This window comes from Malaclemys terrapin, chromosome 5, assembly GCF_027887155.1.
Source record: "Malaclemys terrapin pileata isolate rMalTer1 chromosome 5, rMalTer1.hap1, whole genome shotgun sequence".
NCBI classification, from domain to species: Eukaryota; Metazoa; Chordata; order Testudines; family Emydidae; genus Malaclemys; species Malaclemys terrapin.
The window spans coordinates 121,529,850-121,555,395 of record NC_071509.1 but is presented as its reverse complement, the minus strand read 5'-3'; the positions used below and the strand labels follow the sequence as shown (position 1 = coordinate 121,555,395).

The following is a 25,546-nucleotide window of genomic DNA, read 5'->3' as shown; positions in this document are numbered from 1 at the left end:
ATTTTATTGCTATTCTCTTTTCATGGTCAATTTGGGGGCTTAGAGGTAAAGATCAGTAGGATCCACCTTTCCCTTTTGTCCCTTGGGTATCTTGCATGGTCTTAATGTGTGTGAACTTAAATAGATATGCACCCACCACCATGGATTTGTTATGTCACCTGGATCGATTGGTCTTCAGCTGTCGTTAAGACCGCGCCGATCACAACATGTCCAGCATTCTTCTTGCATTCTTGCCTTTCTTCTCCACGTTTGTCTGAAATGTTTAACAGTGTCATCTTCCCATCTTCTTGGAGGCTGACCAAGTGGTCTTTTCTGTTCTCGCGGGTACCTCTCGGTAATGATTGTGGTCCACCTATTGTCCGTGAGCCGTGCTATGTGGCCCGCCCATCGTATCTTATTATATCTGCTTTCCATGACAATATCTTTCACACTACTGCGTTCTCTAATCATTTCATTTGGGATACGATCCAGAAGGGAAATTCCCAACATAGCTCGTTGCCCTTTCAGCTACCGACAGACTCTGTTCTTCTCTTCATCAGTGCCCACGTTTCACTGCCATACAGCATGGCTGGCAGAACTGCTGAATTGAAGATATTTGTACATGTGGTCTAGTTGATTTTTCCTTTGAGGATGTCCCTGATGGAATTAAATGCACATCCTGCCCGAATCCTTCGCGAGAGTTCTCCATTCATGTCTCGGTGCATATTAACTTCTTGGCCCAAATATATGTACTGTTCCACTTCTTCAATTTCTTCTCCTGTTACCGTTATTTGGGTTTTTCGTAAGACATCTGATCACATGTATTTCATTTTGCAGCGGTTCATTTTCAGACCAACCTGACTGCTTTTCTTGTTGAGTCTTCATAGCAGGCTCTGCAGTTGGTTGGTGCTTTTGGCAATTAGTACGATGTCGTCCGTGAATCTGAGATGAGATAACCGTTCTCCATTTCTGTTAACACCACTCCTCCAATTGATCTTGTTCATAACCATTTCGAGGCAGGTGGTAAATAGTTTCAGTGAAATCGTATCTCTTTTCTTTACACCTTTCTCGACTGGGATGCGGAGAGGACTTTCAAGGAGAGTAATGTCTGTTGTACATCCAGTATTCGCTTCCTTCAACAAACTGATGTACTGCGTGTTAATTCCCTACTCTGCGAGTACCTTTAATATTGCATTGAACTAGATGCTATCGAAGGCCTTTTCATAGTCGACGAAAGCAATGCACAGCGGGAGTTTGTATTCCCTCGCTCTTTCTAGGAGCTGGCTAAGAGTAAATATATGGTCAATGGTGCTGAAATTTCTTCGAAACCCTGCCTGCTCTCTCAGCTGTCATTCATCCAGACTCTGCCAGAGTCAGTTCATTATCACCTTTGTAAAGAGTTTATAGATATGAGAGAGCAGGCATGTGTTATGTATCCAGCTTTATTTTTGATAATGAATCAAAGGGGGGTGGAGAAGCTAATGATTACCTACACCATACCGGGGTCCCTGCCGTCCACAACAGTGAGAGCACTGTGAAATATTATTTTCACCCAGTCTCTGGGGATATGTCTACATGGCAGCAAGGAGCCAGCCGCTCCCGGGAGTAGGCAAACTCGGGCTAAAAATAGCTGTGTGGACGAAACTCTCCACTGCCAATCCCATTAGCAGTCAGGAGGCGTGCGGGTGCTGAAGCCATTGCGCTGTCCCGCTCTTCTCCCCACGCTCGCCCCATTTCAGGCTAAGGAGGGGGTGGTGGGCAGGGGACTACTGAATGCGGGAGTGGATCTGGAGAAGGTTTCGTGCCTCCGGGAGCAGTGTGTGCCCCCAAGGATGGGAGTGTGGAGCTGGCTCTCTCCTCCCTCTGGCAAATCAGCCCGAGAGGGTGGGGAAGGAGGGAGAGGGGCTTGCTTTGCACGCTGAAAGTGGATGAGCATCCCTCCCCCGCTCTCCTCCTCCCCTTCTCCTCCTCACTCTCTGCCTGTGGAGCTGGGACCTGGGTGCGTTAGATGCTGGACTCTCTCTCCGCCTGCTTTGTCGGGGATGTACTGAAGAGAGGAGCAGCTCCCCCGGGGACTCTCTGCTGTGCACCCCTCGCCTCCCTTTGGTGCCAGTTCTAACACGTTTGCAGATTGAAGACCCCGGCCGGCGGTAAGTAGCCTGGCCAAGGCGGTGCTGCTTCCCCTCCCGGACTGATGGAGCGCGCGGGGTGGGAGCGCTCGGATGCTCCAGGGTTTGTCCCCGAGGTGAACGGGGCTGGGGAACCTTTTTTGGGGGGAGGAGAGGTTTAGTTTGGGCGAAGTGGAAAAAGCCTCTCCTTGAAGCATGGGTGTGGAGCTGCTCGTGTGTTGGGTGGATCTGTACGTGCCTATCCCTGCGGAGTGTGATTTTTTTTTCTGAGTGGGAAGAGGGATAGACCCAGTCTGCTAGAGAGACAGGATGGTGGGGCTGTATGTGCCTTATGGTCGTGGCACCTTGCCCTGTCTCTGTGTGACCCGGGCTATATGCGCCTATATTGTCATGGTGCCCTGCCCTGTCTCTGTGTGACCCGGGCTATATGGGCCTGTATGATCTGGGCGCCCTGCCCTGTCTCTCTGGGCGGCTGGGTCCGTATGTGCCTGTCCGGGGGGGTGTGAGTGTGTAGTAGGGTGGGCAGTGCTGGGTGGGAGCCAGGTGTCCCCCTCCCCACTTGCTTGTGGGTTCTCTCGAGGGCGGCGCTGCCCCAAGGCGAGGCTTTGCCGTGGATCCCAGCAGGAGCCTCCCTCCTTTCCCACACCCAGCATGTGTTCCACAAACTTCGTTTTTACCCATCCGCTTAATCCCGCCTCAAGCTTCTTCGCCGGGGAGGCAATTACGGTGTCCAACTAGTGCAACTCTCGGGGGACAGGGGGATAAGGGACTGAAGGCATTGTCGTCTGAACGGTCACTGCACCCGTGCACAGAGATGGCTCATCCCTCCTCTCTCTGCTCGGGGTAATTTCCGCTAGGACACAGTGTCCAGGTAGCTGCATCCTTCTGGGGAAGGGCGGGTCTTATAAAACGGAATTGGAGATTTCCCCTGCGGGTAAGGGTGAGTGTCAAGTCTGGTTAGATCTTGCCTCACCCTAGTAGCTCCCAGAGAGATTGTCTGACAGTCAGAGAGAGAGATCTCATGCATTTAAACTGAGATTCCTATTTACAGCAATGTGAAAGCTGTTCTCTTTCTGTGGGAAGGGTGACAGATTTTGCAGTGTGTGTTAATGAGACACAAATCTCGCTCCTATTTTTTATTTTCGCATTTAAATGATCACAAGTTGGTGGTGGTGGCTGCAGATGTTTCTTTAGACACCCAGTCCTCCTACTCAGCATCGCAAGAAAAAGGGAGGTACCGGCATCAATAGACTCTTATTCTGTATGTGGGTGGAGAAATAAATGATCAAGAGTTAATTTGTTTAAGGGATACTGCTAGTGTTTTTTTTTAAGGTCTTTAATGAAGTTCCTGGTCCCACACCTGTTCCTGAAACCACCTGCCAATGTTTGTGGCTTTACAATCACATTTTCCTTTTCAAAATTATTATAAATGACTCTTTTACCCCTTCTGCCACCGGAAAGCCCCACACAAATAACAGGGGAAACTGATTATACAGGGTGGGAAGAGAAACTGACTATGGCAAAATGCTGTCAGAGGCACTAAGCAAGCATATAGGGAAAATAGATGTTTTTTTCGTTAATCTCTTTCAGTTCATAGATTCTAAGTCTAGAAGGGACCCCTATGAATATAGGGATATAATATAATTATAATAGGGGTTACTTGTAATAATAGTAGGTAAACAATTTTCAGAGACACGTGATTTTTGTTTGTTTTGTTTTGTTTAGTTTTTATGTTGATGGTGTGTTTTTAACCACACTGGTGCCTCTGAGTGCGGAGATGTGGAATATCATCTAATCAAAGACCTAAATCCCACAGTCCTTGGAACAAAACTCCCATTCACTTCAGTGGGAATTTTGTCTCAGTCAAGAATCAAAGGATCTAGAAAAGACCTTTTATGTCAACCAGTGCACCTCCCTGTCAGAAATGGATTATTATCTACAGTAAATTGACACCTCTTCATTTATATGGCCTTTTTTTAAAGGCTAAGCTTGTCCTACTTGGTTTGTGAGAGTACTGCATAAACCTGATGTGTGTCTGCAACACTGTTAAACTTGTTTGTGTAGTAGAATGTGAGAAAACTGAAAATATGAAGGCTGTTTGGAGAATTGCACTTATTGTTGTATCCACTTGTTGAACCACTTTTATTCTGCATGAAATATTGAATACTTCTCTGGACAGATACAGATATGTATGTCTGTAGATAGATAATATGTGTGTATGGATGATTGACAGATAAAATCTTTTTATAAATAAGGTTCCAGTCAGAGTTTGAACAGTCTTTCCTTCTGAAAAATATTTTTGTATTCAAAATGTTTCTTATTTTTTCCCCCTAGTGCTGTCTGTGTAAAGAAAATCTTTAGCCATGGATGTATTCATGAAAGGGCTTTCCAAGGCTAAAGAGGGAGTTGTGGCAGCAGCAGAAAAAACCAAACAGGGTGTGGCAGAAGCAGCAGGAAAGACGAAAGAGGGCGTTCTCTATGTAGGTAGGTGGGCAATAGAAAACAAATTGCTATTAACCTATTTGCTTCTGTTTGCTGAACTGAATGATCAGTGAAAGGACAAGGATCGAGAGATACCTTGCTATAAGTATAGAGTAACTCAGTAATAAAGCTACAGCAATGGAAATGAGATCAGAATTGAGTCCTAAGTCTGGAAGTAAAACCTCTGTAAAGATGGAAATAATTCTTGCTAAATCCATTGGTGTGTCATTGCATTGTTGATAGCCACCCATTATTTTAGCATGGTGCTAAAACCCTAGTACCATACCATAGATCTGTGCCATACATGGCACTGTACTATAGGAGACACGTGCCAAAAAAATAACTGGCTCACTGTCCAAGAGCCCTAACAGTTTAAGGGCACACAGGCTGGTACAGTAATGAACAATATACAAAGACAGAGTGACAGATGGCTTTATAACCAGAATGCTACCGAATATATAGATTTTAAAGAGTTTTATTTTTAAGAAAAAGTCAGTTAATTTGGCAATTTATCCAACCCTATCCTTCCTGCTGTAAAAGCAAAAAGGATTCAATAGTTGGAAGGGAATATAATCAGTTGTTTTTCAAGATTTTAAATAAAGATTCCTGATATTCATCATTCTGTGTACAAGCATCTCATTCCCTTACCTCCCTTGACTGAGTTTCCTTAATGGATACTTGTTACATTGTAGGCCCACAGCACCTTCCTTCCATGGGTCGTGAAGGAATGACCATAGCAACCCTTTGAGATAGGAGAATTATTATACTGCTTTTACAAATGGGAAAATTGAGACAAGGAGAGATTAAGTGACTTGCCCATGTCACACAGGGAGTTTGTGCAGAGCTGGGAATAGAATTCACATTTCAAATTCCTATCCAATGCTTTAACCACAGGCTTATCCTCGTTGCTTAGCAGGTTCCTAGCGCTAGAGAACTGTGTCGTCCAAAGGCTGTGATGAAAAATTCATAGGAAAGAGCCTGTAAAACACATGATGATTAAATGGTTGGTTAGTTAAAATAAACATATGCCTCTGTTTCCTCCTAAATTAAATTAGGTGATGGAAAAATGTGAACGAAATAATATATTCTTTTCAGCATGTGTCCTTTCTGTTTTTTCATGGTTTTATAGGTAAATACTGGTACAGATGCTGTGTGTTCCTAGGGAGATGTGCACAGATTTCAGAGGATGGTTGGAAACTGGAATAATTGCCTTGATATGGAAGTATTGGGTTTGCCACACACTCCTTTTGTTGTTGTCCCCCCCTTCCACACCCCCCCCCCCCCGAATCCCAATGCTCTTCCAGGTTAGCATTAGTTTTTAACAAATTATTTCTGCTCCAGATACTATAGACTACTCATTTTAGCCCATCTTGAACATTCTTTTCCAGTTAAGCCATAGCAAATTCCATTCCCAGGTAAGCACAGAAAGCAGTAATTTTGCAAACTAAATTTAAAATGAATATATGTTTCAATGTATGTAGGCATTTTTGCACAATTATCAGAATATCTTTTAGTATTTCATTGTCTATTATTAGTTTTCAGTGGTGTATGATTTATTTCCTTGTAGATCATGATAACGCTTCCATGATTTCTTTTTATTAGGTATGCTCATAAAGTGTATGCTGAGTTAATCTTCATGCCTTTTCCATTTGCTGTGATATTAGGAATGCTGAAACCCAATCCTGCTTCCAGTGAAATCAATGGCAAAATTCCCATGGTCTTCAATATGCTTAGATTGTGAATTGTTGGGGTTAGGGTCTGTATACTAATAACTAATAATAGTGCAGGAGTGATCCCACACTGGACTGATTTCTTTCATAAAGGAAACATAAACATATATGTAGTTTCACTGTAACAGGTAAGGAGCTACTGGCAAAAGATCCACTCTCCTTCAGCCCAGGAATGATGATAGCTAGTGTGTATTGCCTCTGGAAGTTCCCTGGCTGGAGTTGTAGTTAAAAATGTCAACTGATCTAGGTTGGCCTGATTCTCCTTCATGCCCTGATGTGAAAAGGGTAGCCATGTATTCCACTTTTTACCTACCCAGCACAGGGCAGTTCTCTTTTCTCCTGCTCAGCCAGATCAGAGGAAGAGGAGGAGAATGGCTAAATTCCTAAAGGATTGGTACAGTGGAACTCATGTATAATGGAGTGAAATGCATTGAAGCAGTTGTGGATTTTCATTCCACATGGCTGTATGTGGAGTTGCAGCTATAACTGGGTGCATTACAAGTGGGTTCTGTCATGCTACTGGTTGATACCTTCCCGAAAAGACGCTATTGAGACCAAAATTGAGAGGGTCTCGATAGTAATTTTTAAATTTCAGTAGTCAGCTAGTCAATGACTCTTTGCCATCAGTTCTTGGGGAGGGTTTAATGAGAAGCTAAAGTTTTTCTGTCCAAATTACCGCTACCTATTATTCAGAGCATAGTAAAAAAATATCTAGTGCAAAAAAAGATGGTAAGAGAATCCTATGGGAAAATATCCATTGTCTAGGAAGCAATGGAATCATTGTAATGGCTTAATCTTCTAGGGCACAAAGGAACATTTCTATCTATGGGTCAGAGGACTATGAAAGACTTGAGAAAGTTTGGATTTTATTTTACTTATCTTCATCCTGAATGCTGTTCTACTCTCCCATTGTTTCTTTCCTCCTTTCTTAGCACCTGACCCAATGTCCGTTGCAGTCATTGGAAAGCCCTCCCGGTTGGGCTTTGAATTAGGCCCTGAGTTAGCTTTTTTCTTACCCTCTGTGTTCAGAGTCTTAGCTTGTGTGCATCAGCATAGGTCCAGTGAAATCAATGGAGCTACATTGATTCACATCAGCTGAGCATCAGATCCTTCATAGTTAAGGTATAACATACAAAGGAACTATGCTGATTAGTGGTTACTAAGAGAAGGGGATTGGGATTCAGCAACCAAACCTGGATTCTGGTTTCTGCTCTGCCACTGACTTGCTGCGTGGCCTATGCAAGTCACTCAGGCCAGATTGTTTAAACTTGAGTCCCACTGTCTTCATTAGAAGTTATGGGTGCTTTGCACGTCTGAGTTTAGGAAGCTAAATATGGATTACTTAACCATGTTTATCTTTATGCAAATTTCATTTAAGTGAGTAAGGGCTAGATTCTGATTTCAGTGAGACTGTGTGAGGAGTGTGGTACTACTCAATGCAAGTAAGAGTATTTTAATCTGACTCCGAGTATAGCTTTGATGCTCTGAATCAGGGAGTACAGTCTGTTAGTCTTGGCTTCAAGCTCTCACTGTCGCCAGGGAAAGGGATGGGGTTTGTCCAGAGATGGCGTGTGGCAGAGTGAAGCTTTGTTGCTCTGGTTTCTCTGCTTGTGAGTGATCTTGGTGTAGGACAAAGTGCCCCCCCCCCACAGGTTTAACTTACATTTGGCCTGGCTAGCTCAGTATCAGGTATCTGGGAATGGATCCTCTCCTGGTCAGGTCCTACTCTCCACTGTACCCAAGCTCTGGTGTTCATATTTGTGTAGATTTGATCTGACCCATAGCAGGTGCAAGGCTACAAAACTGTACCTTCCCCATATTGTTTAGATCGTAGGAATGCCTCTGCTGCAGCCTTCTCTCAAGACATATGTTGGGTTTTTTTTGGCAGTAGAAAAGCTAGTGAGATAGCAAAGATATTCCAATTCTGTCTGTTGGAATAATGAGGAGTCTAATTCCTGCTAAAGTCCTTGTGGAAACAGTTCCCTATAGGAACACTCAGAAGCAGAAGCAATAATATCTCCTCTCTCCCGTGGGGTCATGCTTCCCTGTCCCCAACTAGCTGTTCCTTAAAGTGGTGCATACACCACTGCAGCAAGCAGGGCTGGCTCCAGGCACCAGCTTACCAAGCAGGTGCTTGGGGCGGCCACTTCTGAGAGGAGCGGCACGTCCAGCTGTTCAGCGGCAATTCGGGGGACGGTCCCTCACTCCTGCTTGGAGCGAAGGACCTCCCGCCGAATTGCCGCCGCAGATCCCGATCCCGATCGTGGCTTTTTTGTTTTGTTTTTGGTTTTTTTGGCTGCTTGGGGCAGCCAAAACCCTGCAGCCGGCCCTGGCAGCAAGAGCCTTAGCCAGCCCTATATCTGAATGAGGCTCCAATTCAGTGACGTGCTGAAAATACTCGGCACCTGTAAAGAAGTGTTCAGAAATTAATGCCTTGCCGGATTGGGCCTCATAGCCAACACAGAAAATAGCTACTTAAGTTTAATAGTGCTGACAAATACTATTGAAATGGGAAGGAAGGGTGGTAGCTATTATTTCTTGACTTTTCATCCAGTGGTCCATATTCTGGTTAGTGCCTGAAAACAGGAGTAATGTCCACCCCCCGTCCTCCTGTGTGGTCACATGAACAGTGTATATAGGAAAAGTAGTGTGTATGTGTGCCACTATTCTGCCTGAATTGTGTAATCTGTGCAGAGGGGCCATTGCTGAATCAGAGTGTAAGTGCAGACCATGTTTCTTGACTGCTAGTTCATGCCCTTTATCACCCTTTCACAGCTCCTGTCAGACAGGGCATGAGGAATGGCCGGAATAAAGGCAGCCACTTTCCGTCATATGCTCCCACTACTGGCTGCAACTTTACTTAGGTGAGCCCCTGGGCCTCTCCAGCCAGAATTTGTCCCACAGAATTCAGCCGTTGTCCTTACAGGACAGTATTCTGACACTGAGCAAAGCCTAAGTAAAAGGGAAGCTGTGCTACAACACAGCACAAGTCAGGTATGAACATGAAGTGTGAAGCCAGGAAAACTGCATAGATAGCTGGCTACTATCTACTGCCAAGTATGAATTTGCTTATCAGAATCTGTACTTTGGATGGATCCACTGGCCAAACTCTCATGTGGGCAATGGGCCCACTCCCCACTCTCCATAGACCTGATTCTTTATCTCAGTTATAGTAGTGTAAATCAGGACTAACTTCACTGAAGTTAGTGGAATTATACCTGTGTAAAGCTAATGTAAGTGAGGTAAGAATCAAGATATACGGTATATTCCTTTCTGGAGATATCTGCGGTGGAGAATTCCTCTGTGAGGATTTTTTGCTGCTTTACCCCATCTCTCCTCACCCCAGTTAAACAATTAAACATCATTATCAGGCTCTTATGTACTTATGTACAATATGTCACTTGAAGGATTTAGCCCATAGTAGCTAGGGAGTCAATCCAGCAAGGGTGTGAGCGCTCTGGCTCCAATCCAGCAAAGCACTTAAGCATGTGCTCAATTGTAAGCACATGAATTGTCCTATTGAAGTCAATGAAGTGCTTTGTAGGTCCTTTCTACAAGTCAATGGAATTGCTTGTATGTTTAAAGTGAAATGTGCTTTGCTGGATTGAGGCCGGGGCACCTATGACATGCAGGATCGAGCCCTGATGACCTAAGATGAATCCTTACACATTGAAAGGACTTCTTCCGCTTGTTTTTAATCAGATAGCTCAGAAACCTTGCAATGATACCATCTGGAATGGAGAAAAATAATCTTGTGTTTTTCCTTGTACAAATTGAAGAATGAATATAAAGAGGAAAGGACACCATTTCTTCACCCTTTCTTCTGATCATTAGCTATTTACTTAATTTTCAGACAGAGAGACAATCTTCTCCAAAGTACCTCGGGCAAGTCTGGCATCTTCATTTTCTGGGCTAGAGAGTGAAGTCATTTCACATGACGCAAAGAAACCATTCATTCTCTCTCTCTCACGGGATTCTTATTCTGCTCTTACTCTTTAATAACAAGACACTTTCAATGATGTAAAAGTTCATAAATCTGATAGTACAGATAATAAACCCCAGGGTTTAGGTTTAACAAACTGGCACCAGTAAAGTATGAAACATAATGCTTATGGAAACTGTGTGCTGTTCCACAATATTTACATTTATATTAGTGTGGTTCCCTAATGTGACAACTCTAAAGAATCATTGACCATCTCTTTCTTCTGACACTAAACAAGAAACTTTATTAGAATAAGGAAAACCATGTTAAACCTAATGCTACTTTCTCGCTGCTTCACTGTAGAGCTTCTGCCTAGAATTTTCCCCAGATCCTCTTGTTTGGCTTCCTACTACAGATTTAAAGAAACAGTGTACATGCACACTGTTGAAAAGCCCTGTACATAAAATAATGTGCGTATACTCTGTGTGTGACACATAAAAATTATCCAGATTAATAAAATAACATAGCTAGAAGTCTCTAAATACTAACTCCTTGGAAAAATGTTTTCTTATATAATAGTGTGCATAATAAAGAAACTAAATGCTTTTTAAAATTTAGATCTCAATACTGTCCCTCGAAGACCTAGTCCAATGGCATTATAAAGCTATTATTTTGGTTTCCATTGTATGTATCACATACCCGTTCTCTGCACTGTAAATTGCTAGGCCTGGTAGGCCAGAGATGGGCTCATCCCCTTCACATGTAGCTAAGTTATAGAATCAGAGAACTAGAAGTCTGGCATGGAAAAAGACATTGAGGGTGGGATTTTCAAAATCACTCCCTGTTTGGTTTATTTCTGCTCCCACTGATGTGAATGGCAGTTTTACCATTGACTCCAACGAAACAGAGCCCCTTTCCTTTCCAATGCAGGATTTTTCCCTACAGAGCCAGGATACATTTGCATATGCATCCCAAAATTGGTTTGGCTACCACATCACACTATATACTCATGTCCTGTATTATATCTATTACTGCTCACTGTTATCTCTAGGTGTCTCTCAGCATAAATGCCTTCCAGATTCCACTCTCATTAAACCATTTGTTTCAGATTACTTCCTACAGAAATATTAGCTTGCATTTTTCCAAAATGAATTTCATGACCATGTTTCTATTACCACTAGGCCCTTTTATATCATTTTCCAGCCCTCACTCTTTGCAGTTCCCCCTGATTAAGACCAGAGTAAAGACTGCAGGATTGGGTTGTAAGTCACATATGCTAACCTGGGTCCTGAGGCTACACAGCCTTACACACATGAGTAATTTTATGCATGTGCAACATTAGTGAAACTGCTCACATGAGTGAGGTTATTCATGTGCAAAAGTCTTTGCAGGATTGGGTGCTTACTTAACGAGCTGTTTACTAGAACACCTAACATAGATGCTTCCCCCACTCCACAACTCAAAACATGGCCACTTATCTTCACCCTTCATTGATGGTTCTCCAGGCGATCTTCAGTCCTTATGCCATTGCTTATATCAAACCCGATTTGAATTAATTGTAAGCATTTTACGAGACACTATGACGATTTATTAAAATCTAGCTGTGCTATATTTACTGCTTTCCCATCACCCACTCACTTGTACCAGTATTTGCTAACTGGTATTTCCAATGCTCATAACAAAATGATTTTTGCTTTGTTTAGGTTCCAGGACTAGGGATGGAGTTGTTCATGGTGTCACAACAGGTAAGCACACAAGTACATTATTTCAACTGTCTTTTTATCTAAATCGGATGGCTGATTTGTCATAATCTGTTACATGGGTTCTTCATTTTTGCACAGCCTCCACCATAGAGATTAACAGCCTTGTTTGGGCAAGTCTCTTTCTCCTTGAGTGTGGACAAGGAAGGGCACCAGGTGTCGAATGTGGGAGAGGGTGAAAGGAAATGTATTTGGGGGATATGGGGTGGAGTGGGATGCTTGTGTATCTGTCAGGAGGACTGAGACTCATGCTACTGGATGATTTGGGGGATGAGGGTATTGTAAAGTGGGTGACGGTTGGCCTGGGGGCTGGGATGAGAGTGCTGATGCTACCTGGGGATTAGGAACTGGGACCAACACAACCAATGGTGGGAGCAGAGGATGCAGAAGCTGGTGGTCAGGAGGTCACAATTAGGGATTGTGCAGAGTGGGAAGGAAAGGCTGTAGGAAAGTAGGGAGCATTTGAAGCATACAGTAGAGATCAATGTCAGCAGTCAATGAGTGATGGAGTGTTTAGGCAATGCTGGAGCTGCTGTGATGTATGCTTTCACCTTGTGCAGATCTACCAAGGCCCCAGAGGAGAATACATCTGGGGTCTGTATCACAGGTGGCACCTCTGCTTTTTGATCCTAGCCATGAACTCTTATTCTCATACTGATCTCAAACCTGAATGAGTCACAGGGTTTGAAACTCTTCCATGGCACTAGAGGATATGGAACTGGAGGATGGTTCTCTTTGCACCATTTCAATATATGAAGGGACACAGTAGAATGAACTCATAGGGCCTGATCCAAAGCCTATGAAAATCAATGGAAAGAGTCCCACAGATTTCATGGGGCTTTGGATTGGGTCCATAATGAAGAGTGGAAGTGATATTTTCCCAATTTTTTTCATATGTCTGTAGAGCTATATCTGTCTGAATTTGTATACAGCAGGTGATCTTGTGTTTGTCTAATCCATTTAATCTATCTGAAACTGGAGCTCTAGCTCTAGCTAGTAGCTGTAGGTAAAGGTGTCTAAGCATTTACATTTTATTGCTCTGTTTTCAACTGCTCAGAACTTTACAAAACTGTCACTTTTTGGCCTGAAATTTACCAAAATTGGCCTCTTCTTGGGGATGATTTTTTTTCCCCTAGAAATTTTGAGCAAAAACAGTTCAGCCATTTTTGAGAATAAGGAGAGGGGAAAATAACATTTCTCACATTATTAAAATGATTGTGATTTTATTTTTAAGAAAAATCAGGCCTGGCACTGAAGTAGGCAGGAATAGGAAGCTAAAAACTGGCAGGAAAATTGCCCTTTTGGGAGAAGTGCCTTTAAAAATCGTCATGAAATTTGCTTTGAATTTGTCACAGTTATGAAGATTTGAAAATTGTACTTTGCACATGTACAGTCTATTTCAACAACATTAGCACTTTACAATTTGACAAATAGGCTTCATGGGGCATGCACATGGCCTTATTAGCTGTACAGTTTAAAAGTCAGTGAATCTGTGGCCTAGTCTTCACTTACCGGCTGGTCCGGAGGCACGCCATCGATGTTCTGGGATCGATTTATCGCGTCTGGTTAAGACGCGATAAATCGATCCCGGATCGATCCCGGAAGTGCTCACAATCGACGCCGGTACTCCAGCTCGCCGAGAGGAGTACGCGGCGTCGACGGGGGGAGACTTCCGGCCGCGTCTGGACCGCGGTAAGTCCGGAGTAAGGTACTTCGAATTCAGCTACGTTATTAACGTAGCTGAATTTGCGTACCTTAGTCCGAAGTCCGGACTAAGTGTAGACCAGCCCTGTGCATTGAATTGATTTGAACAATAACAGCTGTGGTAAGGCAAAAATCAGTAAGCAATATGGTGCAATAATCAGTCAGATGCAAAGTCAGTGAAACTCTCTGATATCCACACAGAGCACTTAGGACTTAAGCTTGTAAGCTGTTTGAAAAATCTACATAGTACACTGAATTCCATGCAATTTATCTTCTTTGGAATGATTGACATGGGGCATATTTACACTGCAGCTGGGTGCATGCCTCCCAGTCCTGGCAGATAGACACACACTAGGTCTAAAAATAGCAGTGAGGATGATGTGGCATGGGTGGTGTCATGAGCTAGCCACCTGACTATGGACCCAGGGGTACAGCAGGCTGGTACTTGGGTGGCTAGCCTGTGCCACGAAATCAACACTACTATTCTTAGCATACTATCTCAAGCAGATCAGGGCATGTCTGTCTATGCATGCTTGTAAGCATGCTTCCAGCTGCAGCATAAACATTCACTTAAAGGCCTGAGAAAATACCCGAGCAAGAATTTCAGAGGTTCTGAAGACCACTGTGAAAGTTAATAGCTCAGGGTATGTCTACACTAGCCACCGGATCGGCTGATAGGGATCGATCTATCGGGAATTGATTTATCGGGTCTAGTGTAGACGCAGATAAATCAATCCCCGATAGCTCTGCCGTCGACTCCGGAACTCCACCACGGCGCGGGTACGTCTAAACTACCCGCCCGATCGGCGGGTAGCGATCTATCTATCTATCAGGGATCGATTTATCGCGTGTAGTGTAGACACGATAAATCGATCCCGAATCGCTCTCCCGTCGACTGCTGAACTCCAACTCGTCGAGAGGCGGAAGCAAAGTCAACGGGGGAGCAGCGGCCGTCGATCCCGCGCCGCGAGGACACAAAGTAAGTAATTCTAAGGGTACGTCTACACTATCCGCCAGATCGGCGGGTAGTGATCAATCTATGGGAATCGTGTCTAGTGGAGACGTGATAAAATCGATCCTCGATGGCTCTGCCATCGTCTCCGGAACTCCATGGTGGCGAGAAGTGGAAACAGAGTCGACGGGGGAGCGGCAGCGGTCGACTTGCTGCCATCCTCATGGCCAGGTAAATCGACCTAAGATACATCGACTTAGTACGCTATTCTCGTAGCTGAAGTTGCGTATCTTAGATCGATCCCCCACGCAGTGTAGACCAGGCCTCAGATAAGGAATTAGAAAAGAAAGACGTTTGGGATAAGACAAAGTCTTTTTCTATTGCCCACTGCCCCACAGAGAAGCCTAGAGGAGATAAACAGCAGTTGATTGATGCTCAACTATACAAAGTCTACATTTTTGAAGAAAAACGTGTTGGGAGGCTTATTTAGCCCTGCTTAACATCATATGCCAAATGAATGGTTGAGGAATAAGCAAGGAGGGGGTTTTAGCAGCAAAACTAAAACTACAGCTAAGCAACCAGCTCTGACAGTGCTGCAAAATTTAGTCTTCGGACACATACTGAGGCATTCTGAGTTGGTACAAGTCCTTGATATAAGGTTTGCAGCCTGACATCAATCTAAGCTGGCCAGAGCTCAGTTAAGGGTTAACAGGAGGAAGAAAAGGAAACTCCACTTGAACTAGCAGAGGATCTGTGGTGACTTGTGTGTCTGATGTGTGGCGTATCCAGACAACCAGCATGGGCATCCAGAGAAATAAGTGGTGGTGATGATGACCAACTGGATTTGAACTTGAAAAGTCCAAGGACATTTTGTGAATCTATGGAATTTGTGGCAACATTAGAATCTTTTTGTGCAGCAGCCTAGTAGGGATTAAAGCCGCCTATCATGAAGAAAGTGGAAATGATTCATTTTATGAATCCTGTGAGTACCAGTCTATCTCTGATATTCATGAGAAAGGGGATTCCAGCTGGATGCATTACACGTTTGAGAGGTTGGGGGGGGGGGGGGAGGAAATGTTAAATTTTGTTTGTAAGACAAAGAACATGGACAATGATGCAAAACATAAGGGCATCAGTTCCGCTAAATGCTTCTTCAGTGAAAAAAATTGACCATAAAAGGATCATTATGAATTTTAGGCAAACCAGACTAGAACATCATAACTGACTAATGCTAGGCCTCATTCAGCTCAGGAAATGGCTGACACCGAGCTGAATGGACAAGGCTTAGGGTTACTGATAGTAATTCCATAATATTTTTGTTTAATTCTGTGCAGTTAAGCTCCAGTAATGGACTTGGGTTGTTGAATGTAAATTAAAAATATGAAATGGGTAGTAACTTTGTACAATTACAGTGAATAGAGCAAACTTGCTACAAAAGCTGGAGAACACAGGTTCTAAAGTGAAGCAGTATAGTTTCATATGGAGTAAGTGTCTAGAGAACTTGCTCCCTCCAGTACAAACTGGGGAAATTGCGTTTAAGAAATGAACCTTTGGTATCTGAACAATTGGTCTGGAAAGCAAAGATAGTGGGTGAATTCAGATGTGGATTTCATTATAGCTAATGATTGTATAATATATGCTAATAAAGTGTCTTGTAGACCAGTCCATGGAAATTAATCCTGATAAATCATGCTATTTTCATCTAAATGTGTGATTGAAATATTAAATGTGATGAGTTGTGTCACCTTGAATTGCATTGGAATGTTTCATGTAACCCTGTGTTGGAACTAGAGGGGAAGAGATTGACTATTACTTAGCCAATAATTCAGGCAGGCTGCCTTAAGTGGCTTCAGATTGTACTCTCCACATTAGCTTCACCATGGAGTAATTCTGGCTCTCAGGTTCCAGCCAAATAGCCGATACAGCGAATATCTTGATTACCATCAGAAGGCTTGAGGCATTTCATATACATTGTCAGCAGCGACTACTGGGCATAAGATGGTTTGATTTTTATCAGTAATAGGGATGTATTATTGAGAAATGGCCTGGAGAGGACTGACGTTATAATCAGTCACCACTGGTTGCACTTTTTAGTCAGATTGCCTGCCTTGGAGATCAACTTGAGGGGACTTTGCTCAGCCATGGACTGGCAGCAGCCATGTGATTGTCCATGGTTAATTTGGCTGCACCAGATCTGCAATAACCCCGTGGGGCTTTTAGACGTGTAGAATAAAGCTGTACAATGTGGCCATGGATATTTGGCACTATGGACCCTCGCTGTCTAAGTGTGCTGTTGCTGTATTACTGTGGGGGCTGATAGCTTAACAAGACTGCTACGTAGAGTCTAAATTACTACATAGAGTTTTACATAGGATATGGTTTGATCAACCTGATTAGATTAATTTGATATTAATCCACTTCATTCTAATTTGATTTGTTTATGTTTATAAACAAATCAAATAAACTTTTGTTATTTAGTATAGATAGTAAAACGGAAACTTGTGTGGTTTGGATGGTTCTTCCTTGGAGTTAGGGTCCCTGAGGAGTTCCAGGGTAATAAAAGAGAGAACTCTTTGATGCACCTAGTGGTGGTGCATAGAACTGCCTTGTAGTCCATATAACTGGTGCCTGAGCAGGAATCTTGGTTTTTGAGGGAAAATTGACTTCTGTATTGCCCATTTCTTTCAATAAGCAACATGGGCTCCAGAAATTGTGAGGGCTTGGGATAGACAATATGAGCCCATCAACTTAAAGGATGACCAGTTCCCTGTAATCATATCAATACTCCTTACAAGCAGACAAGAGGAAATATTCGCTCAGTCTTTCTCTGCTTTTAGCAGAGGAGAGGGTGTGCACTTTGACATCTTCTCCACAACTGCAGTTTGCTGCACTTATATGAAGAGATCTGAGAGATCATTGTCTCAGCACCTCTAGCACCTGGTCTCATGCCAAAGGATGGGCCTCTGTGACTCAGTGGGAGACACCTAACCTACTTAGGTGCTTTTGAAAATCCCACTTGATACTTAGCAGCATCTTCAGGCACATTTGTAAATCTGCACTAAGTGACTTTTAAAATTGGGCTTAAGGTTCACATACATGCTTTTGAAATTTTTACACCTGAATATTAGCTAAAAGCTATTCTTGGCAAACCCAGTATAATACTAACCTTGTATTTCTGGGAGTGAACACGCTTTGGGTGGCATGCTTTACTCACGTTCTGCAGAAATCAGCTCTGCTTATTGTTTTGAGATGGAAGCACTTCAAATGAACATTTGTCTCTGGAGAAAGCAGCTTTCCCCAGGAAAGCTATTCAGCAGCCTCTTATGATTGTCGAGTTTTGTATCCCAGCCCAGACTAATGATTTGGCAATGGCGTCTGAGGTAGTAAGAGAGAAACTGGCAGATGGGGTATTCTCAAGCCTTCAATTGTGTGCACGGAGGCAGGCACACATCAGGTTCAATGCTCAGCGTTATCATTTTCTTTTGCAATGTGTTTTATTCTTCTCCCTCTAAGCCAGCAAGATGCAATTATGCTGTGCATTTCTGTTGGTTTGTCTTTCTGTTTCTTTACATACACTAGGTGCTATTAAATATGGACCTAATGCAACAATTTCTCCTGTAGATTGTAACAACAAGCTGTTTATATTGTTCCACAGTAAACCGTAAATCTCTTTAATGGCACCTATTGTGTGTCTTCTGTCAGGTTAACCTTGATACTCTATAGTGAACTCTGTAGCTACTCTTCTGGTTCCCATCTTTATTATGTGTGTGTATATATATATCTCCTCAATATGTGTCCATTTTATGCATCCGAAGAAGTGGGATGTAGCCCACGAAAGCTTATGCTCAAATAAATTTGTTAGTCTCTAAGGTGCCACAAGTACTCCTGTTCTTTTTGCGGATACAGACTAACACGGCTGCTACTCTGAAACCCATCTTTATTATATATTTTATGATTACATTACTAAACCCAGTGACAGCAGTCAGATTCGTTGTCCCTTTTCCTTGTTTGCATGCATGTACTAAACCTTTCCTGAAGAGAAATGCATCCCTTTTCAGGAAAAGAAAACATACGCCCAGAGAGAAGGCTTTCTCTATACACTGTAACATTTGTAACTATAGTCAGTAGGTAATCACCCTTGCTATATATCAACTGTTGTCACCTCAATGTAACCTAAGAAATGTGGTTTTAATAATGGCATTGTGTACGCGCCATTGTATATCATAACTGCATTAGTACATCTGTGGGGCCCCAAACTTCAGGGTATTTTTCCTTGTTTTGTCAGTGATACAGAATTAACTGGGCAGATCTTTAAATAGTGTAAATCTGCATGATTTGATTGAAGTCAATGCAGCTATGCTAATAGTTCTATTGAAAACAATGGAGCTATGTTAGTCAACAACAGCTGAGAATTTCGCCTCTTGTCTTCATCAGTGCTCCTGTTTTTGACTAGAAGTGGTCGAAGTTTTTAAAAACGTTTTTTTCAAAAAGTGCTTGTTTTTATAAAAATGCTAATGAAAAACATTAGACTTTTGGATAAAAATCAACACAACTGAAAAATCAAATCTGTTTATTGAGGTTTTGTTTAGTTGGTTTTGGATTGTGGTCCTCACCCACTTTTTTCACCTTTCCTGCCTCTCCCCCACCCCCATTTTACCACTGGAAGGAGAAAAAGGGGGAAGAGGGGGATAAATAACAAAAGCCTTTAAAATTTGTTCAGTTTTTAATTTCTTTATTCAAAAATGGAAAACTTCAAAATTTTTGTGATTCTTTTTAAATGAAACATTTTCCAAACATACTCACCATTTTTAACCAGCTCTGCTTTTGACAATTCTTTAACCCATTCTAAATAATCTGGAGAGCAAACAGCTAATTAGTTCAGGGCAGAGAAAGTACACTCAGAACTGTAGAAAGTTCTCTGGGCATGCACAGGTCCCTGCTTTGGCTGGAGTCTCTGGCTGCCTCCTCTCTGCCTTTCCCGCCCCCCCAAGGCTACATGTACAACATTGTGGTCCTGATTCATGGCTGGGGCTCCTAGCTACTACTGCAATACAAATAATAACCATCAGAAAATAGTAACAGTCTGAAGTTCAGCTTCCCCCTTCTATTTTTACTTCCACTGTCAGTGGGTATGACAAAGAGTTAAGAACATAAGAATGGCCATACTGGGTCAGACCAAAGGTCCATACAGCCCAGTATCCTGTCTATCGACAGTGACCAATGCCAGGTGTCCCAGAGGAAGTGAACCTAACAGGTAATGATCAAGTGATCTCTCTCCTGCCATCCATCTCCACCCTTTGACAAACAGAGGCTAGGGACACCATTCCTTACCCATCTTGGCTAATAGCCATTAATGGACCTAACCTCCATGAATTTATCCAGTTCTCTTTTAAACCCTATTATAGTCCTAGCCTTCACAACCTCCTCAGGCAAGGAGTTCCACAAATTGACTGTGCGCTGTGTGAAGAAGAACTTCCTTTTATTTGTTTAAAATCTGCTGCCCATTAATTTAATTTGGTGGCCCCTAGTTCTTATATTATGGGAACAAGTAAATAACTTTTCCTTATTCACTTTCTCTACACAACTCATGATTTTACATACCTCTATCATATCCCCCCTTAGTCTCCTCTTTTCCAAGCTGAAAAGTCCTAGCCTCTTTAATCTCTCCTCTTATGGGACCCGTTCCAACCCCCTAATCATTTTAGTTGCCCTTCTCTGAACCTTTTCTAATGCCAATATATCTTTTTTGAGATAAGGAGACCACATCTGTATGCAGTATTTAAGATGTGGGCATACCATGGATTTATATAAGGGCAATAAGATATTCTCTGTTTTATTCTCTTTTTTAATGATTCCTAACATCCTGTTTGCTTTTTTGATTGCCGCTGCACACTGCGTGGACGTCTTCAGAGAGCTATCCACGATGACTCCAAGATTGCTTTCCTGATTAGTTGTAGCTAAACTAGCCCCCATCATATTGTATGTATAGTTGGGGTTATTTTTTCCAGTGTGCATTATTTTACATTTATCCACATTAAATTTCATTTGCCATTTTGTTGCCCAATCACTTAGTTTTGTGCGATCTTTTTGAAGTTCTTCACAGTCTGCTTCATTTGCATATACTTCCTGCAAGCTGTCTTTTATTACCTAACTTGTTAATAAAATTTTCTAATGGGGACATTTGCTTGTTTGTTTTCCCCCCAGCTATTGTCTGTTGATGTTGTATAATCGCTTATAGTAATCTGTAGAATGAGCCATTTGATACAGGAAGCTGAAATTCTTTCTATAAGAAATTGAAGGAATCTAATTGCTGGAAAGAAATAAACATTTCCAAAAGAAGAGCAGTGAGTTTGTGCACCACTTGGGTATAGCTAGATCTGATTTCTGTTATTTTACTAGTAAAATTGTGGGTGTGGATACATCTTGTGGGCCAGATTTTCAGAAGAGCTTAGAGACCATTTGGACACCGAAATAAACTGTCATAGATTTTCCAAGAGAAGCCGCCGCATTAGATGCTGATCACTTTTGACCCTTGTTTAGGTGACTAAGTGGGAGATGAGCTCTTTTGAAAATCTGGATCTGTATCTTTAAAGCATGGAGTCATATGATCCTAATCCTGCTTTCTAGATTGACTTCACTACAGTGAAAGCTGCTGGTGTGGGAGAACCTTTGGGAGTGAATGACCAGAAAGATCACTGTAAGATTCCACCAGGCATAATGGAGAACTATTGATGTGTATGTAGAGTAATTGTATTGCCGTCTCCCTAGAGCCATGGGTCTGGCCACTAGTTCAGTTTGCTCTGATAGGTTTGGTTTGGTTTGTATTTATTTTTTGTGTGACATGGGCTTAAAACCCCACATTGGAGTAAAGATACATATAAACCTTTGTCTGAGAACGAAAGTCTTCAGAATGTTACTCACAGGCTGAGAAACAATGACTCCTGTTTATTAAGAAAATATTTTTTTTTAAATCCTGAGAAATTAATAACTGGAATTTGACTAGTTTGCTGAATTGTTTGTGATTAGCAGTAACATACAGTCAGTGTGTTCTGTGAACTATCAAAATGTGGTTTTTGCATTGCATTGAACGTAAATGTTATGAAATGTAGATGGGCATAATAAAGGGCCTTCTGCTAATAACCTCTGTCCCACACAGTACAACCTGATAACTAAATGAATGAATGAATGTGGTCAGTAAAGCCTTACCAAGCAACAACAGTTGTGCCAGAAATAGATCCTTAATTCTAGTTGTGCTACCACTATTTGTATGATCAAATGATGATGTTTCATTGCTTATGATTCACTTGGGATGTACAGAAATTGTAATGGTCTCACTGTCTAACCATTGATACTGCACTGTCGGCTTCTGTATTAATAAGCCACTTTATCCTCTCATTCCCTGACTAACCTTTATCTCCCAGTACTGTAATATATTCTTAATCTCTTGCTTTTCTACAGTGGCTGAGAAAACCAAAGAACAAGTGTCTAATGTCGGGGGAGCTGTGGTGACGGGAGTGACGGCAGTAGCGCAGAAGACAGTGGAAGGAGCAGGCAATATTGCTGCAGCCACTGGCTTAGTCAAGAAGGATCAGTTGGCCAAACAGGTTTGTGTTAGTTACCAGATTTTTATTTTTAAAGGTCAGGAAGTGACCAAATCAATGGGGCCTCTGTGAATCCACCAATGTAAAGGACCTGGGTGGTGGTGGTAGCTGGCTGCAGGTGTGTACGTCTGTCTCTTGATCTGGTGAGGGGTATTTATATAATGAGGTTGACACTGCTACATGAATGAGAAATGAAGAAGCAAAGGGCTTGAGGAAGTTAGGAGCTTCAATGGGAGTTGAGCTGGTAGCTCCTTTCTGGTTTCTTTGAAAATCTCAGCCTACAAAACATTAAAGTGTACATTAAGGATGGTCCTGAATGCCTTCTGATGGGTCAAATTAGAATGCTGGAACTGTATGTCATGGCTGCCATTTTGGGGATTGGACAAGTGACCTCCAGAGCTAAAAGCATAAGCTCAGGGGGTCTCAAAGTGGGGGTTGGGATCCCTGAGGGGGTTGCGAGGCTATTACATGGGGGGTTGCGAGCTGTCAGCCTCCACCCCAAACCCTGCTTTGCCTCCAGCATTTATAATGGTGTCAAATATATAAAAAAGTGCTTTTAATTTATAAGGGGGCGTCACACTCAGAGGCTTGCTATGTGAAAGGGATCACTAGTACAAAAGTTTAAGAACCATTGCATAAGCTACTACAGCTTGAGTTCAAGGGCGAACTCATATCCTCTGGATTGGGCACAGAAGGAGCAGTGTAACATACGTTCACCCGTTAATTACATTGGCATACTCAAACGCTAAGAAAGTTTTGATCCAAATCTAAATTTTGCAGCAGACTGCTACCTCCGTACCTATAATAAGATGAACTCAAAGTTGCCTCTGAACTTCTCTGACCTCTGCAGGTCAGATTCTTTTCTAGCGTGTTGTGTAAAAATAATTGCAGTTATTTTTGTTTCAGCCCAGAGGCTGCCATTATCAGTTGTCCTATACCACCAATTCCCATATTTTGGTATCTGATACACTGTCATTATATTTCTGTACTTACACCAGAGAAAAAGTATGGTCTCAGATATCAAAGCATGGTAACTGTCGGTAGATGATGACTTCTTAATGACTATCATTGTGTATATTGATCTCTTGGGACAAAAACAACCAAAAGACAGAAGTAAAACAACTCATGTTATGTATTATGCACAAATATTTTTAAAGTGATAGAAAAATAGGAGAATGTAAAGAAAAAAGCATTTGCAAAAGAATGGATTTTAAATGTAGGGCGTTACGCTGCACTTAGACTGAATAAATTGCTGTGTAATTTTTTTCCCATTTAATAGCAAGATAAGCTGTTAAAACTGAATTCTTTCCAGTAGCTCTTCTATATCCTTACTATCTGTTTTAAGACAGACAGAAATGCACTTTAATGAGTCTCTTTATTGTTTTAGAAAAAGAAGAATTACACTGCGAGTGGGCATTTGTTGCATAGGAGTAGGTTGGTCTCAAAACATCACATTAGTGGTTTTGTTAGTTTTTTCAAGCAATTTTCATGTTTTATTTTTCATCCTTTTAAATTCAAATGTAAAGAAAATGCTGCCAAAATGTGTCCCAGGTGCTTTCTACAAGCTATTTTGAAGCATTTAGAAAATTAAATACCTAATGAACTATCAGGGGAATGAGATGAGTGAAAAGTTATAGAGCCCACACCCTTATTTTCTGCTAAGTTTTGTTGTATCTCTTCAGTGGCTTTACAGAGAGAATTGCATTCTTTGCTGTTGGGTAGCTCTTGGAACTTGGAAGCATTCTATGCAGTGTCGTAGGCATCAATTTTATGACCATATATGATTACTGTTTCACTCTTAGCCACTCCTAATGTTTGTGATTCCTGACTTTTAAAATTATAACTTTAACATTACATTAATCTACAGTTATATTTCTTCCTTGTATTTTTTTTTAAGAAAAGCACTATTCTGTACTGATTTTACTGTCTAATCCTACTTTGTATAGTGAAAAACTTATATAGCTATGAAACTCATTAGCAATAACAGAATAAAATCCCATCCATAGAACCAAAGAACATCTGTAGTGTATATTTATATTATTCCACAATCCTATAAATAGCATAATAAATTCTAAGTGTAGTTGAGATTTTGTACTTTGAATGTGAGAACCAATTTTTCTATTTCTTACACTGTCATTATTTATCCATTCCTATTTATTTAGGCTGAGGTTGTCAAAGCCCTCTGGGCCTCTTTGACCACTCACCTCATTAGCATTCAAATCTCTTAGGCAGCTTTGAGAATTTCTGCCTTATTGTTTTCGCAGAAGAGGAGAAACCATCTAGAACATAGCAAGTTACAAAGTTCAGCTGTTTAAAATATTTTTATAGCAATGTAGGGTGGGGGCTTCTCCTGTGTATAATACAAAAATGAGTGAATGGATTTTGCTCAAATTTGCCAGGTAAATTTACATTTGGGCTGAGGACAAGAATGGAACATTTCAGCGAAAATTGAATATTTTTCAAATAGCACGTGTCTGAGCATATGAAATTGGGGTATACATTGGACATTTGGATGTAACTTTAAGTAGCATGTGTGTGTGTGTGTGTATATATATATATATATATATATATATATATATATATATATATATACACACATGCTACTTATATATATACGTCCTGTGCCAGTTAAGTGGGTTATAACCCCTGTTTGGTGCTCAGTCCATAGCGAGTAAGAACTTTCTACTCTTACTAGTAAACTAACTCCTTTAGCTCAATTGTTAGAAGTCTGTGCCTTTGTGTCCCAAGCTTCTCTCCTCATGGATGACTGATAATCAGGGATGTTACAAAACAAATGATCTAATATCCCTGTGTGCAACGTCCGAGCTTGCATATTGCTCTCACAACATTACTCATTTTGTAAAGTTAGAAATTAAACCATATTAATTGGAATTGGACAGAAAGAGGGTAATGAGCTGGGGTTCCTTTGCACACTTGAATCCAGGATGTTTGCTAGTGTGGTGTCACCTTCTGAGTTTGCTTCCAACTTTGTGATAAATTGTGCCTCCCAGTTCATGTTGCCTAAGCGCTTAGGCACAGATTCTGCAGATGACAGCATGTGAGCAAACTGATATAGGCTCAGAGGGACCCCATGTGAGCACGGCACTATGCCCACACATTTTCAATTGCAGGATCAGGGCCCATGAGACTGATGTGATCAGCTCTCTATAAATACCTGACTGCAGGACTAAAACCAATAGACACTAATATCTGTTTCATGTGACTGCTCTCTGAGGTTAGGAAGGGTTTTTGTTTTTGATGATCTTGAAGTATAAAGCAGGATAGAAA

General features: G+C 41.8%; 1 protein-coding gene across 1 annotated transcript in view; it reads left to right on the top strand.

Moving 5' to 3' along the window:
• Positions 1–1,704: 1,704 nt before the first annotated feature.
• SNCA (synuclein alpha) overlaps positions 1,705–25,546 on the top strand; it is a 100,652-nt gene continuing 76,810 nt past the window's right edge. The window contains exons 1-4 of the mRNA XM_054028852.1: positions 1,705–2,129; positions 4,443–4,592; positions 11,945–11,986; positions 22,116–22,261. Coding sequence (XP_053884827.1) covers positions 4,472–4,592; positions 11,945–11,986; positions 22,116–22,261 — 309 coding nt within the window. The 5' untranslated portion in view covers positions 1,705–2,129; positions 4,443–4,471. The remainder of the gene's footprint in view (positions 2,130–4,442; positions 4,593–11,944; positions 11,987–22,115; positions 22,262–25,546) is intronic.